Raw genomic sequence first — 15,091 nt, 5'->3', positions numbered from 1 at the left:
CCACACAAAACAATGATCCAGAAGACACAGACCAAAGCAGGAAGTCACTGTGGATCATTTAACGCCCCCACCCCTTAATGTGATCTCACATGAAGCACACCCAGATTCTTCAGGCAGCAATTGCTCAGAAAGAGTTGACAGCCTGAAGGGGAAAAACTGAGGGGCAATCTGACTGGCTTCGGGGCAATCTTGATGAATAGATTCACGCCAGAAAAAGGATTCTGCCTGCTCTACTCAATTATTTGCCATGAATAATTGTGAGGAAAGCCTGCCACTAAGAGAAAGAAGCTAAAGTTCTCACATGCAAGCCAATCTATTTGTGAGCAATTCCTGTGCTGCTCTTTGTGCTCTTCTAGCACAGTGCAGGTCTGTGAGGAGTGGGTTAAGAAACAAGGAAACAATCTTAGAGAACTTGCTTTTCCTTGGTCCAGAAGGATTGTGCAAGTTTGGCACATGTTTTAACAATCAACTTTTATTGTTCAAAGCAATTTATACTATTATAATGAAATCTGCCACAGTAACACATTTTTACAATTCTGAAACAGGAGGCATACATCTAAACATGAGTCTAAATATGCTGTGTCTCTTTAAATACTATATCTTTCTGCTTGTTTTCTATCCCAAGATAACAAGTCCCTTGAATAAGCCATTGAGTGAAACAAGGAGAAATCGGCTCGTCGGGACAAAAACAAAGCAGAAAGATAGGCTATAGATAAGATATATATATTTAAAGAGGGAACACACAACATATTTAGACATGTTTAGATGTATGTCTACTGACAGAACTGAAAACTGAAAAATGTGTTACTTTTTGTGACAAATTTTATTATATCAATATAAATTGATTGTTAAAACGTGCCAAATTGCTCAGCCTTACTAATGCAGTAGACATACATTTGGTTGCGGTTCTTCTATTTTTTCCTTAGACCTGGTCCAGAAAAAAGAAATCTAGTACACACACATCCTTGTTACACTATTCTGTGGGTGATTACTTTTGACTAGATGCACAATTTTCAGTGCTATTCTTGGTCCTAGTTTCTGTTAAAATATTATTCTGCCCTGTCGCCAAGATGCTCAGAGCACTACGCTTATGTTCCCTCTCCTCCATTTCATCCTCACAAGCATCCATAAAGTAGATTAAACTGAGAGGTAAAGAATGGCTCAAGGTAAACCAACTTTTCATGGTGAATAAAGATTTTTTTGTACATCCTCTTACTTCTTTTTCCTTGCTTGTTCTAAGTAGCTGCTGTAACCATCCCTTCATATTTCTGAGAGCTTCTAGTTCCTTCACCAGTAAATCGGCTTGCACAGAAATCTTCATCATATCTGTTGCAGAAACGTAACAAGCCTGATAAGACATTACGTTACAGTTAAATCATTTTGTAGACACCATTTTTCACTAAGCCAGTGAAAGCTGAAATATTTTGAAAGCAAATTATACCAAACATTTTACTAGAGCAAAGCACAAAGTGGGGCCAGTCACATATAAAGAATGACCCACTGGCTTTTCTCCATGTCTGTTTCCACCTGGGGATTTTTCCCCTGCGTAGAATATAGCATGCCCCTGCCTTTATTTGAGCTTATTTTATATTTATCTGCCACCCTTGCCTGGCTCCACGGAGGCTCAGGGTAGCTTGGCATGATCTTTCTGGGCCTTTCTCTTTTAAGCCAAATCAAAGGAAACCCTCTCTTGCCCTGACTTAAAGGAGAAAAAAGTGCTACGGTTGCAGATGGATGCTTTAGGTGAAAGTGCTGCCCACAGCTAATCATCTTTCCACACAGCTTTTAATCTATAGCAGCTGAGGAATGGCTCACCGTGAGCTGCCTCTAGGCTGGTAGTGGAGAAGGGCCTGACAAGATATTCTATGGGGGTGGGGGGTCAGCACTTTTGTGCGGATGCAATAAGGGGAAGGGAACAGGGAGGGATGGAGCAAGAAGGAAGCGATGTGGGGGACAGAAATGTGTGAATGCTCTTTCTGCCCACCTCTAATCCACTTACCACTTTTTCCACTGTAGGACACCATTTTGTGCCCATGCATGGAAGCAGCCCAAATCAGAGAACCACCTTACTGCCACGCATTGCCATAAATTTAATACCATTTAATATATACCGATGCAGTCATATTGCCATGACACAGAAGGTACAGACTGATTCTACATTTTCATACAAGGGTCTGTCTAGTAGCCTATTACCCCTTCCTGGAAATTAACCAAGCACTGTTAGTCAGAATAGACTTACATGTACACTAAAGACAGCATATAGCACTTGGGTCACATTGTAGTGCTGAAAAGTGCTGTCAAGTCATAGCTGACATATGGCAACTCCATAGGGATTTCAAGGCAAGAGAGGTTCAGAGGTGGTTGCCATTGCCTGCCTCCATGGGACTTAAGAGAGCTCTGAGAGAACTGTGATAGGCCCAAGGTCACCCAACAGGCTTCATGTGGAAGAGTGGAGAACTGAACATGGTTCTCCAGTTTAGACCCGGCAGGTCTTAGATCATACTGACTCTCTGGGTCCTTAATCCCACCCACAAATATAAATGTAGAACTAGGAAAATAATATTTCTATGTTCAGAGAAACACTAAGAAGAGGAGGCTACAGCAATGGAGGTGGGATAGCTATTACACCCACCCTGCAACACACAACCTACAAGACACAAAACTCAACAGCCCAGTTCAGGCATCATAACACAAGGCCAAAGTTTAATTAAACAGTTGATTTGGTCCCCAATAATGATAGTTTACTAACCTGAAAATATAACCTGCAAGTAGTTTGTCACAGTGATGCAAAACTATGGTTTTACATGGCATATAAATGAGGAAGCCTGGCTTGCTGTTTTCCAAACTTCGAGAACTACAGAAGTTCCCAAAACTGCTCTGCTTTAATTGACTGCCTCTATCAGTCCACCTCCTCCATCTTTGCCCTTGTTTAAAAGCACACTTTTCTTACATGCAGCAGCCAAAGGAAACTTTATTTGATTTAGTCCCACAGACAAGCAGAAGTTATGAAGCAAAAGGAATTTTCTCTCCCCCATGCCATTATCCCAAGCCAGATCAGGCCCCCATACACTTTTATAAAGTCAATTTTCACAGCTGCTGTGTGGCTGCAGGAAAAAGGAGTTGGGCCTGGACGCAGCTAGGTAGAAATCATATTGTGTAGTTTGGCCAATGGTCTTACCACTGGCAGAGTAAAAGATAAACTCCAGATGCAGAACATGAAATAAGATTGCCAGATGTGGAATGAATCTTCAGAAGAGCGGTCTGTTGAACAGTTTTCAATATGCATGTAGCTGTGTTCTTACAATCTGGAGTGAGGAACAGTTAATCTGAAAAGCCAGTCAGCTGTGAGGTCATGAATAGTGGTTGCTTTCTGTGTTGAGAGAGTTCATCCTCTGCTATGCTAATGATAAATGACATTTATACAACAAAGCTTTGCCTTTCCACTGGTGTTGCAATATCGGCTGAGACAGAAGGCAGGTGTTTGCATGGAAGGCACAGAAAAGGACACTACTGAGACAACCAGGATTTGTCGGGACAAACCAGGATTGAATGTTTTGTGAACTCAATCCTGATTTCTCAGACAAATAACAGTTAGAATTACACTGTGGCTTTATGTTGTACCTGAACTGATCCATTATTAGATGAACTGTTCCCAGAAATTTTGTTAAATGTATGCAGTGGAATAAACTGCTCATGAAGTTGCAATGAAGGTAAGATATCATAAGTATGTTTTAAAGAAGAAATGTACCATTTTAAATATTTAAAACTGAGAATATTGTATTCTTAATTGTATCCTTAGCCATACTTAAGACTCATTAATTTGGTACTCATAGCTGAAAGCTAAATTGCAGCTAATGTTTAAACTATCACACAGAGGAATATTAAGCATATTGTTTCAAATCTGGTATACTATAATACACAACTATATTTGCATTTAAAACAGCTACTGATATTGGCTGCATGGGATGTGCTTACTAAAAGTATTCATGTTACATAATTCAACTTACTTTTGTAATTCTATCAAGAGTTTCCTTAAATGATGGCACAAACATTTCAACTGAACCAATCGCAAACTCTGCATCTTGGAGATTTTTCTGAAAAGTGACATTTTCATTATTAGCCCCTTCCTGCAGCCTATTGATAAAAAAAAAGATACTTGCAAGGTTAATTATTCTTCTGAAATTGTATAGCAGCATTTTATATTAAGCGGCCTTTAAACAATTACACCTTTTCACCCAGTGTGGTCTACTGTGACTGGAAACTGCGTCCTGGTGACTTCCAGCACCATGAATGGCTGCTGCTCTCCTGAAGGAAAAGAAGAACCTGTTGTCTCTTTTTCACTCAGGTGCTGCCCCCAAGCAATTATAGCCCTGTGGATTAAATGCAGCTACAAGAGAGAAAGACATTGTGCTCTGGAGAGATGGGAATGGAGGGGTGATATTATATACTTCACCCATACTGCTCCTTACAAGCAGATAAGTACAACTGAGTTATGTGCCTGATATATGAACTGTATCATAATTTTTGCCATGTTGGAATGACAGACTTTATGTAGAGGTCTGTTAGTGCTGCAATGCTGTAATGCCCATGCATGGGTGCAATGTTATAATGTTCTTCCACAACCTAAACAAGTAAAAGCTTAAGAAGCCCTCTTAGAAAAAAGATTCATAACACACTCAGGAAAAAAAGATATTGATATAGTTGGAAACTGGGGGCGTTTCCCCACTCACCCCGATCCCCCCTATGTCGCGCGCTGCTCTCAGTGTGCGGCATCCCAGGCGCGCGCCCGGGCATGCCCACGACCCCGCGCTCTGCGCGGGGTCATCAAAAGGCGCTGTTAAGAAGAGCACCTGGGAGGCCGCGCGCTGAGGGGGCGCGACAGCGGCAGCGTCGGGGTGGCTGCGCTGTTGATGCCCCTGTCGTGGGGAGTGCCCCGGGACCCCACGCTACATGAGGAGAGTAGCGCGGGGCTTACGGTAAGTGGGGAAAGGCCCCGGCAGAAAGGGTGGAAGAGGAATAATGGCGGATTCAAAACACAAAACGGGCTATTTTGGATCCAGCTATTCCAGACCAAATGCAGAGAACTGAATCAATGTTTGTATCCATGCAGAAAGATATACCAGAAACGAAAAACAAGATTGATAAAGTTGATAGACGCATTCACAATACTGCAAAACTGGAAAAAAGATCAAAGGTCTGGCTAAGGACTTACAAAAAGTCTTGATCATTCTAAAATAATAAAAACGAAATTATATGTTAACCAGAAGGAAATACAATGCCAGACCGAAAAATTAATTGGTCTCGAGTTAAGACAGAAGGAATTTGAAATGAGAATTCATGCTTTACCAGAATCAGATGGATTTTGTACCAGAGCTAACAAAATGTATGTCTATTCCTGTTCCAGAAATGCAAGCAAAGGTGGATAAAATATACTGCGTGAAATCACTTTCTGCACAAAAGAAAAAGATACCCCAAGACTGTTTGATGTATCCGACATTAGGATCAACAAAAGAAAGTATACTTTGCATGCACATTAAAAAGAGAATGCAGTATCTGAGGAAGGACCTGATGATCAGAGATACTGGAGAAGAGGAAAGAATACAGGTTCTTCACTGAGGTGCTGAAAAATAAAAAATATTCCCTTTAGATGGTGGCTACCAGAAGGACAGGTTTTTACATTCAATGGAGCTCAACAGAAGATCTCTGATGTACAAAAAGCAAGAAAACTCACTAGCAAAAATAAAAAAAGATTTAGTAGAGGGATAAGTTAGAGGTTTAAAATATAAGATGGAAGGGTACATTATGGAAATTATTCACAAAATATTCTAAAAAAATAGCAGAGGTTACTTAGAAGACTAAGAATAACAAAAAATAAGCATGTATGGGTATACATAATAGCAGAATTCTAGGTGAAGTGGTAATGGTATAAACTAGATTGTGAAGTAAGTATCTGCAATCAGATCATAAAACAAAGGGTATAGAAAAAAATCAGTAGTAGGAAATAGAAAGCTGGAATAAGAGGTTTTGAGTATTTGATATAGAATGTTTTTGTATATGATGGTGAGATGGGAGTCATGTAGTTTGTACCTGTTCCATAATTTGTAGTCTATGTTCCTTTTATTCTTAATGTCACAGTAATGGGGTTAGATGTTTGGGGGCTGAGGGTGACTCTTTGTTCTTTCTTATTGTTCTCTCTCTATAGTCTATTTTCTTGTAGAATGGCTGGTTTACCATCCTGTGGTTATGTAGTTATTTTTTTAAAAAATTAAAAAAATAAGAAAAAAAGGAAACAGCTTCCTGGCATCTCATGTCTGCAACTCTATTTTCAACTGAAGAATCTTGGGTGAAAATGGGAGCTTGTGAATTTAGAACAGCTTGACATATTAGACGGTTTGACATATAAAATACTTGTGAAGACATAACATAGGAAGGAACACATGTAGTGCTTGTGAAAGGTTTTTGTAAGTAGGGTTAAGCCAGCAAGCATTGAAATTATGAGTGTCAGTCTAGGATGGAGGCCCAGGCTCAAATTTGTACTCTGCCACAAAACTCAATGAGTGGCCCAGGGTCAATAACCCCCATCAGTCTAACTTACCCCACAAGATTGTTGTACAGATAAAACATTAAAGGAGATACATGATGCCAGCTGCTCCTTCAATGTAGGGCAAGATAAAAATGTACTAAATAAATGTAAAGGTAGCAGCCAGTTAGGGCTTTCCAAAGTTTGTGCAATAGTTATACACAATTGCCTAAATGTAGGTTTAATTATAAACTGTCTGTGTTCCAAAAATGTACATTGTGTGGAACAGCCCTTATGGACTACAGGTACATTTAAAAAGTAACAAAAAGAAAATGATTTCTTCTATAGTAGGGGGGTCAAAATGCAGACCGGGGGCTGAATCCAGCCCCTTGAGAGGGCTTATTAGGCCTGCGAACCAGCTGAGGCAACCTGGCTACTCTGCTCCCAATTTGGCCTGCAGACTTCCCAGGCCAGATCAGGAGTGAGGAGAGGGGGGTTTGCCTCAGCTGGCTCATGGACCTGATAAACCCCTCAAGCTGAGGTAGCTAAACCACATCCCCCCACCCAGTACCAATATGGGCTAGGGAGCTTGTTGGAGGATCACCAGCTGATTGCACATACAATGCATATAACTTAATTCAAAAGATTATGAATACATTTTAATAAATAAGACCTGCCTTTAACTCTTTTTTACACTACATTTTCACTTTCTATTCAATGAGTGCTGAAGAGAACAAGGTTATCATTTTCACTAAGGAAACCAAGAGCCTTCTTAACAGGTCTCTTCAATATGAGACAGCAGAAGCAAAGCCTGCATTCAGGCTTACAGCCTGTGCAAATCATTAACTGCATGCAGGAACCCAGAATGCTGTTTTCATCTAACGTATGACAGTGGCAATGGATCCACAGTTGTCCAAGTCAATTTTTTCCACTCATTCTTGAGACAGGACTAAGCAAGAGTTGAGATTGTTATAAATCTCTAAATGTTACACATATAGTCTGTAAGTGTTCCATATAAATGTGGTCGTCTTTGTCAAAAAATTTAACAACAGTTTAGAAATTAAACTCATCTTATAAAAGAGCTCCAGAGCTTTGAGATAAGTAGGCACTATGCCATGCACAGATATGGATATTAGCAGAACATAAATCATTCTAGAGCAAAATGTCCAATCTGTTAATGTTCATTCCCCCAACCAAACACCAACCAAATTTCAAGCATACCATTTTGTTTCACTTTCATTCATGCTTTCTTCTAGAGTGTTATCCTGGGATTTCTCTTTAAGGCGTGACAAGAGCTCATTCCCTGTAGTCCAGTGATGAATCACAAATCTGTTGTACGAACTCCAGTTTTCCTTCAAAGGTACTTTCTCAATGCATTCTGTCAGCTTATAAAATACAGATTTTGTTTCACTCCTTATTCTTACCCATAATATTTGCAAGTTGATTCTGCATCAGAATTATACAATTCAAAGTAACAAGCCTACATTTCACAGGTTCTCACACTTCCATCCTTTCATCTCTCCCTAAGGATGTGGCCTTTAACGGTTCTCAGCCATTATAGATTCTAATCTGATATTTTTTCAAATTAACTAGGAGAAGTTGTCTTATGATTTAACTACTTGTATCTATCTTTTCCCCCCAAATATCGTACAATTAAATGTGCCAGGGATCAAGAAGAAAATCTGAACACTATAATTCTATCTATAAAAAATTAAAGCAGCAAGTTTAGTCACTTATTTGGAATTGCTTATATCACTGGCTTGTAAGTAATGTAAAGACTCTGAATATCTTTAATTGCAACTTTATTCTTATGGTGTTGTATCAGAACAAACCTTGACACAGTTCAGCACATATCACAATGGTACAGCAACTCTTTGGATTACACCAAATCAGTGGTGTGAAGAAAGTGAATCCTTCCTGTTAGGATTACTTAGAAATAACTCACCCAGCATGACAAGCATTTGGTCTCTTCTTGACATGGCCTGGCTAGGTCATAAACAACACAACTTTTGGGCCCTCATTGAAAACTGTAAACAATGCTTGTGTTTACACGGGAAATTGGCTTTTACAATGGCAACATTCTAAACCTGACAGATTACCAAGAATGATCAAGTGGGGGGGGGGGGATCTGCCCTTCCTGGACTAGAGAAGGGATCCAATTAAAAAAAACCACCCTGAAATAAGTCTAGAGGGACATTCAGATCAGGAGAGAGACTGACAGGATTGGAACTGTTTAGAGCTGAGAGAGACAGAAACCCGTTTGTTACTTTTTATTTTCTTTTAATTCTTTCTTTTAATAAACTTTTGAAAACTCAACTATTTTAGAATATCTGGACAGAATAATCCTGTTTTCTCGGTATGTTACAAGAAAGAGGGCACCCAGCTCAGGGCAAACCCCCCCCCCCCCCATTTCCCTTCACAAGTGGTTTCCAAAGCTTCTAAATTCAGGAAACCTTTTCACAGTCTACCTTACAAAGAACTCCTGACTATCAGCCAGAGCACCGCAGAGACATCTTAGGGTTTATGCAGCATGGTGAGAAGCCAGCTGTATGAACTGAGGGTGCACAGTGGCGTATACTTAAGTGGAGTATCACTTCTTGTGATCACATCCTTGGTAGCTTATCCTAGCTTAGGGATAAAGGTTCAAAAGTTGAAGGTCTTGAGAGACCTTCCTGAAATTTCTGTTTTTGCATAAGAGTAGAATGCGGATTACAACATACTGCTGTGTATAACTGTATTCTGTAATGAAGTTTGTGAAGTCAAAGTCAGACCAACATGCAATCCTTAAAAATCAACCTGACAGAGCTAACTGTACAAACTTGACAATGTAGTAGTTGGCTCAACAGTAAAGATGGAGACTAGTAGTAATAGCCAGTAACTAACTCTAATTTTCATATTTTTCTCCATGTTTAACCAGATATTTAGGGTCTTAAGACAAAAAAATATCATTAGTAATATCTGGCTGTATCCTCCTTGTTTTTATTTATGGTAGTCTCATTTAATGTTAATATAAATAACATACATGAATTATTATGTATGTATGTTTAATATTTACATAAAGGTTTGTATTAAAATGTACATATAACAATAAAATGTGTGTGTATTATTTGTTCATGTCTTGTGGCTCTCAAATATCTAAAGCTTATTCTATGTGGATCTTAGGTTAAGCAAATTTGGCCATCACTGCTATATCTATTAAAGTGTAAATTCCTTTGAGCCCCATCAAAATGGGCGGGGGGAGCAGTGAAAGGGCTTGACGGAACAGCACAGCCCTTGCAGCAGTGCATTTGCCCGCCCCAGGGCACTTGCCCTGGAGGAGATTTGCTGGCGGGTGCTCATCCCTCAGCCCGCCACAGCAAAACCTGGAAGACTGGGATGGAGTGGGGCTGTGCTGGAGTCCCAAACATACGGTACTCTAGCATGGAGGGGATGGAACAGGGTGTTCCCAGGGGTGGATGTGACATTAGACAGCTCCCTCCTGGGATTTTGAGCCAAGAGTACTTTGAGTGGCACAAGTCCTGTAAGCCCTATGGGGTTTTCCAGCAGTGAGGGGTGGGGTGTTGGAGTTCTTTTTGCTCCCTGTGCCTCTGGAAAGCCCTCTTGGAGGCAGTGGGGTGGCACCATATACTACCACCTCCAGCTTTGGGTGAGGCTATATGTTTTCCAAAAATGGAAAATATGTAGCCACAATATTTCCGTTTGCCCTTTTGTATATCAAGCATTATAACTGAATGGTTTAATATCAAACTAATTACAGTGTAATAAATGGATGTCAATGTTATTCACATTTAACCATACAGAATCTATTTTCAATGGTACATTTACACTATATGTAGGAATTATCTTCTAATGCAGTCAATTGTCAAACTTTACATAGATTGTATGTAGAGCAATACATAGATTGAGTAGAGCATCTTAAAAACCATTTCGTGCATTCCAAAAAAGAAAAGATTTCCCTCTTTAAAACATTTCTAATTTTTCCACTAGAATTTTTAAAAATCCTTAGGGGGAAAACCTCCCCTTTCCAAAGAAAAAATTTCCCATGGGGTAAGGTATTGAACAGAAAAAAGGTCACAAACTGTAGTAGGCTCAAACAAATCCTTTGTGTAAAACACTACTGCTCTTTAGATTATGATCATTCTCTGCAGGTAACAAATCAGAAGGAACCCATTTATATGATATGAAGTCACTCAAGCGTTAAAAAAATCTTGGTATATCCAAGTCACCATTTGTACAGAATATTTTGGAGGGAGATGGATCAGAAAAATAAAATATTTTAATAACAAACTTTTTAAATGGTTGTGGTTGCCTTCAACAAACTTTTAAAAGTTTATCTCACAATTCATACAAGATGACATGATAATAGGGCAGATCACTGTTATTTCCAATAAAAAGTTGGCTTTGATTTCACTCTTTTGACTGACAAACATACACCTATGAAGGTTCAGTAGTTTATATTTTTCATAAAAACACATTATATGCTAAAGAACTGCAATAAATAGTAAATTTTAATTCAATTTAATTCAATTCAAGAATTCAGAAAGACAATGTTCAAAAAACACAAATCCAACTACTTTCTTAATATATGGTTTTGAATTAACATATGCTTTACAAATATTGTGAAAAGCATTTTATAATAAAGACAGCATACCTGTAACTTGCTGGATATAAATGAAAACTAAATTTGTTTACTGTATATAATTTATAATTCAATTGTTAATCACAGATGGGTCACCTGCCAGTCTGTAGCAGCAGGAATTCCTGTAGCAGGAATTCAGAGGCACCTTAGAGGCTTAAGTTAAATAATTTAAGCATAAGCTTTTACGAGTCAGAGCTCACAGTCACACACGTGGCCTGATGGATTTATATTCCAATGCATCTAATGATAGCAGCTATGACTTGTAAGAGCTTATTTGGAAATAAGTAGGTTTAGGACATAAGGTGTCACTGCACTTTTGATTTATTCAACTATATTGTTAAAGTCGTGCCTCTGGTTCAGTGATGCCAAAATTAGATCACATATAGGGCATATAAGGCACAATTATCCCAACCCAAATTTGCAGTGCTATCAGTTTCATGCATACAGTCAGTCAACTAGCAATAGTTCAACACTACCACCCCAGGTTGTATTTGAAACTGAACTCCAAAAAAGATTTCATTTCTAACATGGCTGTGCAATCCAGTGAGACACAATTATAAGCAATTTGAAAATAATCAATATGGAAGGGGACATATCTGACATCAGCCACCAGTGTGCAAGCATCCCTTTTTAAAGCATCACACAGCAAACAAATTGAAAGATAATATCACTGTCTTCCATTTTTAAATATCCTACTTTAAAGAACAACTGCTCCAGCTTTGTTGCACCTATGTCAATCTTCCCTAATAACACACCTTCACTTATTTACTGCATTTCTAGTTCCTTTTTTCATCCCAAAACTGGCTTCAAGATGAAATAGATGGTGCGGTACTGAGGAAACCATACAATTGAGAATCACTTATTAATAATTAACTACACATTTGAAAAGGCTGAAACGTCTGATGTTTCTCACCAGGAATCTTTTACCTTCGAGATTCAGGTGGAGGCTGCCATTTGTTTGTAAGTAAATGTCACTTTTCACAACTCACAGAACTTCTGCCTCTGAAATGGCTGGGGGGGGGGGGGGGGGGGAAATTCCAAGGAAAGATAACACAGCAGGGCAAAAAAGTAAACTGGATCCTGTGAACACCTGAAGGGACCTGGCCAAGAACTATAAGGAGGGAACTGATGAAGAGCAGCCAACTGTTGCTGCCTCTCTGTATTCACTCCGCTGGTATGATGTCTGAATTTTGTGTTACTCCTTCAGGTCACTGGACGGTCCATTCCTGCCTTTTCCATAAGATGTAACTGGAGTCTAAAGGCTTAGCTCCATTTGCAGTGGCAAGCATAGAGCCACGGTAAAAAAAAAAACTACAGTAAATGCCTCACATCCATCTCATTATTATCCTGCTATTCCCCAAAAGAGTTCAGAGCAAGGAAAGGTGATTTCAGGGCAAGGATAGGTGATTCTCTCCTCACTGTTTATCTTCTGGTCCAAGTTTACCAGTAAGTATCATAAAAGAGTGGAAACCAGTTTATTTGAGCACTCAGCCTCTCAAGCAGCCACTCTGAACTGTTACATTACCTCCGCATATGAAGCAAATTTAGTTTGTAAAACCAGAGTTGCTAGGGCTCGCACATTCCTGGAGGCCCTTTTGTACCAATTCCGGAAAGGAAGAAGAAAGCTCCTTGCGGGGGCTTACTAGAAAGCAACATGGCACAAGCTTGCAGCCACCCCACTTGTTATTATTTTTCAGACACGAACACTATAGTTGATATTTATAACATTTATGTGGTCTGTAGGAAGTACTGAATACCGACAAATAGTTCCGGGGCTCTGGAAACCAATTTCCCAGACCAAAAACACACACCTGTCTGTAGGTATCCCTGAGCAACAGCGGCCCTTTCCCCACTTCCCTTAAGCGCCGCGCTACTCGAGGAGAGTAGCGAGGGGTCCCTCAGCGCTCCCCACTGAGAGGGGTGGCGACAGCGCAGCCGCCCTGAAGCTGCTGCTGTCGCGCCCCTCAGCGCGCGGCATCCCAGACGCTCTTCTGAACGGCGCCTTTTGACGACCCCGCACAGAGCGCGGGGTCGTGAGGACGCCTGGGCGCGCGCCTGGGATGCCGCGCGCTGAGAGCAGTGCACGGCATAGGGGGGATGGAAGCGAGTGAGGAAAGGCCCAGCACTCCCTTTCCCCACTCCCTTCTATCCCCCCTATGCCGCGCACTGCTCTCAGCGCGCGGCATCCCAGGCGCGCGCCCAGGCGTCCCCACGACCCCGCGCTCTGTGCGGGGTCATCAAAAGGCGCCGTTCGGAAGAGCGCCTGGGATGCTGCGCGCTAAGGGGGTGCGACAGCGGCAGCGTCGGGGCGGCTGCGCTGTGGCCGCCCCTGCCGTGGGGAGGGAGGAGGAACCCCGCGCTACTCTCCTCAAGTAGCGCGGGGCTTACGGTAAGTGGGGAAAGGACCTCTGGTTCCAGACATTAAGCGCCACCCTACCCTCCGACCCATTCCCCACGTGCGCTCCTATCCAGCCTCCAGTCCCTCTCCCCTTAGCATATCCTTTCCTGTCACTCTTTCCAAAGAGACAAGCAGCAACGTTACCCCGCCTTCCTCCATTACCGCTCTTCCGCCAGCCCCCGCCATAAGGGGCGGGAAAGTGGGATTGCGCCTTGGCGACGGCAAAACGCCCTGCTCGGCTGCACAGCAACCAACGCCTGGTTTCCTTTTACTGAGCGTGCTCGCTTCATCCCTGAGCATGCTCGGAAGCAGCCAATGAATCCCTTCCTTTATTTTGAGTTCATTTAGAATAGATTTTTCCCTTTTAAATAAAGAACCATCTTATTTTAATACATGGTACTAAGGATGGGGCTTCAGGATTCACTCAAACGCTAAATAAAGCGTGCGAGAAATGTAGAAGAAAAGCAAGGGGGGGGGGGTGTCAGCAAATTAGGAGGACGCATGCTCAGAAGCGCCTGGTCGCCACTGTCCTTATTCTTCTTCGCACTTTCACGCTCTGGGACATGTCATTCCAAAACGAAATGCATCTGATACTGTCATGTTTTTGGCTAAAAAGAGCAACGAGCTCCGCTACTCAGACTGACCGGACACAGCCAGTATTTGTGCTTTTTCTTCTGAACATTCTTATATGATGGACAGATACTAAAAGATTGCACTATTTAATTTGACTTCGTGTGTGTTGCGTGCGTCAAGGCCCTGCTGATTTATGGCGACCCTATGGATTAATAACCTCTCAAAACGTCTGTCACTAACAGGCTTGCTCAGGTCTTGTAAACTCTAACTGCTACCTTCTTCTGTTTTTAGCATTATTGCCTCTTCCAGTGACTCTTGTCTTTTCATAGTGTGACCAAAGTACAATACTTTAGTCATTTTAACTTCTAGGGGAAGTTCAGACTCGATTTTATCTAGAACACATTAGTGATTTTGGTGGTCCGTAGTATCTGAAAAACTCTCCTCCAACACCACATTTCAATCGATACGGTTAGCATCAATTAGGCATTACCAGAGAAATATCACAGAGAACTTAAAATCTAACCCCAACCCGAGTAATCGCTCGTCCCAGTCCTCCTATCAACTAGAGTTGCCAACACTGGGTTAGGAAAATCCTGGAGATTTGGGGTCATTGCCTAGTGAGGTCAAGGTTTGGGGAAGGGGAAGAGCATTGGCCATGTATAATGCCATAAAGTCCATCCTTCAAAGAAGCTGTTTTTTCCAGGAGAATTGATCTCTGTAAACTGGAGATCAGTTGTAATTCCAGGTCTGACTTGGAGTTTGGCAATCTTTAGGGTGCATACAACCATTCTTTCTTTTCATCCCACAGAAAAAGGAGCATTTCGTCAGAATAGGATACCTATCTTAGTTTAAATTTGGAGAGCTTTCCTCTCAGGCATCACCATGCTTATGAATTCATCACCTCCCATTCTTTGTAAGTGCAGAGATGGGCAACTAAAATAAAGATGGATTAGTTGTTTTA

The 15,091-nt window shown here is 41.1% G+C and overlaps 1 protein-coding gene across 7 annotated transcripts in view; it reads right to left on the bottom strand.

Moving 5' to 3' along the window:
• Positions 1 to 13,818, bottom strand: part of ODF2L (outer dense fiber of sperm tails 2 like) — a 41,816-nt gene extending 27,998 nt beyond the window's left edge. For 3 of the 7 annotated variants that reach the window (XM_048498136.1, XM_048498140.1, XM_048498138.1), the window contains exons 1-4: positions 13,702 to 13,811; positions 7,742 to 7,905; positions 4,008 to 4,134; positions 1,217 to 1,348 (exon numbers count right to left, since the gene is read on the bottom strand). In XM_048498136.1, coding sequence (XP_048354093.1) covers positions 1,217 to 1,348; positions 4,008 to 4,134; positions 7,742 to 7,905; positions 13,702 to 13,743 — 465 coding nt within the window. In that variant the 5' untranslated portion in view covers positions 13,744 to 13,811. Of the gene's footprint in view, positions 1 to 1,216; positions 1,349 to 4,007; positions 4,136 to 7,741; positions 7,906 to 13,701 lie in introns of those variants that run through there. The other 4 variants (XM_048498137.1, XM_048498141.1, XM_048498142.1 and 1 more) reach the window with 4 other exon arrangements.
• Between the last annotated feature and the right edge of the window lie 1,273 nt (positions 13,819 to 15,091).

The sequence above is a fragment of the Sphaerodactylus townsendi genome, linkage group LG05, assembly GCF_021028975.2.
Source record: "Sphaerodactylus townsendi isolate TG3544 linkage group LG05, MPM_Stown_v2.3, whole genome shotgun sequence".
In the NCBI taxonomy this organism is placed as follows: domain Eukaryota; kingdom Metazoa; phylum Chordata; class Lepidosauria; order Squamata; family Sphaerodactylidae; genus Sphaerodactylus; species Sphaerodactylus townsendi.
The sequence above is the reverse complement of the archived record's forward strand: the minus strand, read 5'-3'. Positions and strand labels throughout refer to the sequence as shown.